The sequence below is a fragment of the Austrofundulus limnaeus genome, unplaced genomic scaffold (genome assembly GCF_001266775.1).
Source record: "Austrofundulus limnaeus strain Quisiro unplaced genomic scaffold, Austrofundulus_limnaeus-1.0 Scaffold4, whole genome shotgun sequence".
NCBI lineage: Eukaryota > Metazoa > Chordata > Actinopteri > Cyprinodontiformes > Rivulidae > Austrofundulus > Austrofundulus limnaeus.
In genome coordinates this window covers 5,636,032-5,637,819 of record NW_013952406.1, presented here as the reverse complement: position 1 = coordinate 5,637,819, position 1,788 = coordinate 5,636,032, and the positions used below count along the sequence as shown (strand labels likewise).

The 1,788-nt window shown below is 48.3% G+C and overlaps 1 protein-coding gene across 3 annotated transcripts in view; it reads right to left on the bottom strand.

Annotated features, from left to right (window-relative positions):
* adgrl1a (adhesion G protein-coupled receptor L1a) overlaps positions 1-1,788 on the bottom strand; it is a 91,676-nt gene that overhangs the window by 36,503 nt on the left and 53,385 nt on the right. For all 3 annotated transcript variants that reach the window (XM_014024646.1, XM_014024634.1, XM_014024639.1), the window contains exons 3-4: positions 1,684-1,788; positions 378-487 (exon numbers count right to left, since the gene is read on the bottom strand). The exon at positions 1,684-1,788 is cut by the window's right edge and continues 109 nt beyond it. In XM_014024646.1, coding sequence (XP_013880100.1) covers positions 378-487; positions 1,684-1,788 — 215 coding nt within the window. The remainder of the gene's footprint in view (positions 1-377; positions 488-1,683) is intronic.

The following is a 1,788-nucleotide window of genomic DNA, read 5'->3' as shown; positions in this document are numbered from 1 at the left end:
CCCCCACACCACCACCACCCCCATGTGAAAATCCCCCTCAGCCACTGGTGCGTCACTCTGTTGATGGAGAAAAAAAGGTTTTAGTGCTCTGTGATTGTGTTTTTGTCTGTGCGATGCAGCCGGGAGGAAGAAGAGAAGGACAGGAGCAGAGAGAGCAGGTGAGGATGAGTGTTTGCCTTGTTGTGTTCTTTTTGTTTTGAGAGAAGAGCGTCAGYGTGTACGTGTGAGTGCGATGTCGTTTCTTGAAGGTTTAGGGGAGTTAAAGAAGGGGGCAAGAGGTTACGATAGAGGCAGGGGCAAGGGGGGTTGGGAGGGGGTGATGAATGGGGTGAGAGGGCTGGGGAGGCCAGAGGAGGTGAAGGGGTCTCGGTACTCACTGTAGGGGACACACTCATACTGGATCTCCAAATACTTGTAGGTCCCTGGGCAGGGGTCTGGGAACACGTCCGTCCCCGCGACCACCACACACTGAGTGCGATTATTACACCTGAGAGATGAGACAGACAAGGGGAGGTAGGGAGAAAAGGGAGAAAGGGGGAGAAGGGGGGAGTGGGGTGGTAAGCGATAAAAAATGATGAGTGCCATTGTAAGAAAGACAAAGAGGAGTGGTTATAAAAGAAACATCTTCAGGCTCTGAAAGACAGAGGGAATGGTAGGGAAGGGAGTAATTTCACACTACACTAGATCATGTGACAGCTGCACCCGGGGGGGAGGAGGGGGGGATCAAGGCTAGAAGGAAGAGAGGGAGGATGCAGAGAGCGGGAGAGTGACGTAAGAGCCTCCCCTCCTGGGGAACCGTGAGTGGGAGCAATTAGAGGTGGGAGAACGGAGAAGGGCGAAGGGGGGTGATGTGGGCTTTAAAGGCAAATACTATAAAATACACACTCTGAAAAACATTTACATACACATTACTTCTACTTTTACACCAAATTTCTGTAAGTCAGCTTTTCTTTAYGGCACAAGAGCAGCACAGGAAAAATAAAATTATCATTCGCATCCATTCAGTCATTCTCAACATATTTCTTATCTGGCTTTGAGCTTTCCTCCCCTGCACAGGCTTCGCCTCCCTTCGTATCTCAAATCTCTCCTGCACTCGCTCTATCATCCCATCATCTCTGGAAGTCTTTCTCCTTCCTCTAGCCTCTCAATGCTCTCCTCCACCCCCTGCTGCTTCCCTCCCCTTGCTTACTTGCGCTACTTCTCAAGCTGGTACCCTGAGCCTCCATTACATGTGTGATGGATAGCTGGGAGAGGGCTCCCATTGATCTGAGCTCTGAGGAAGAAGATGCTGAGCTCAAACATGGAGAGCAACAGCAGGAAGCCCTGCAAACGCTGCTGCAACAGCCCCTAAGCATATGCATCCTCCTACACGCACACTTGCATGTATCGGATACATGCCTAGATTACCATAAACAAAATAATGTTTTGCCAAAATGCAAAAGTGTTATACGCAAGAAAAAAATCTGCTCATTAACTAATTAAGAAGAGCTATTTTATAATTGATTGCTCAAGGGTCTGGATTTACTTCAAAAAATATACGTGCCTAAACAATACTCCACAGATTAAAACAACAGAGAATTCTGGAGGGATTATGCTGTGAAATGGTATCTTGTTTCTTCTGCCAATAACAGGCTCTGACTCTGCACAAACACATGCACAAGATCCAAACAGATCAATAGTTACCTCTGTGACATTATCTTGAAGGCRTCAGGCAGGTAGCATTGCACATTTTCCATCTGAAAGGGGTCTGCGTCGCAGATCTTGTCGTCGGTGCGGCCGTAGTTGGCC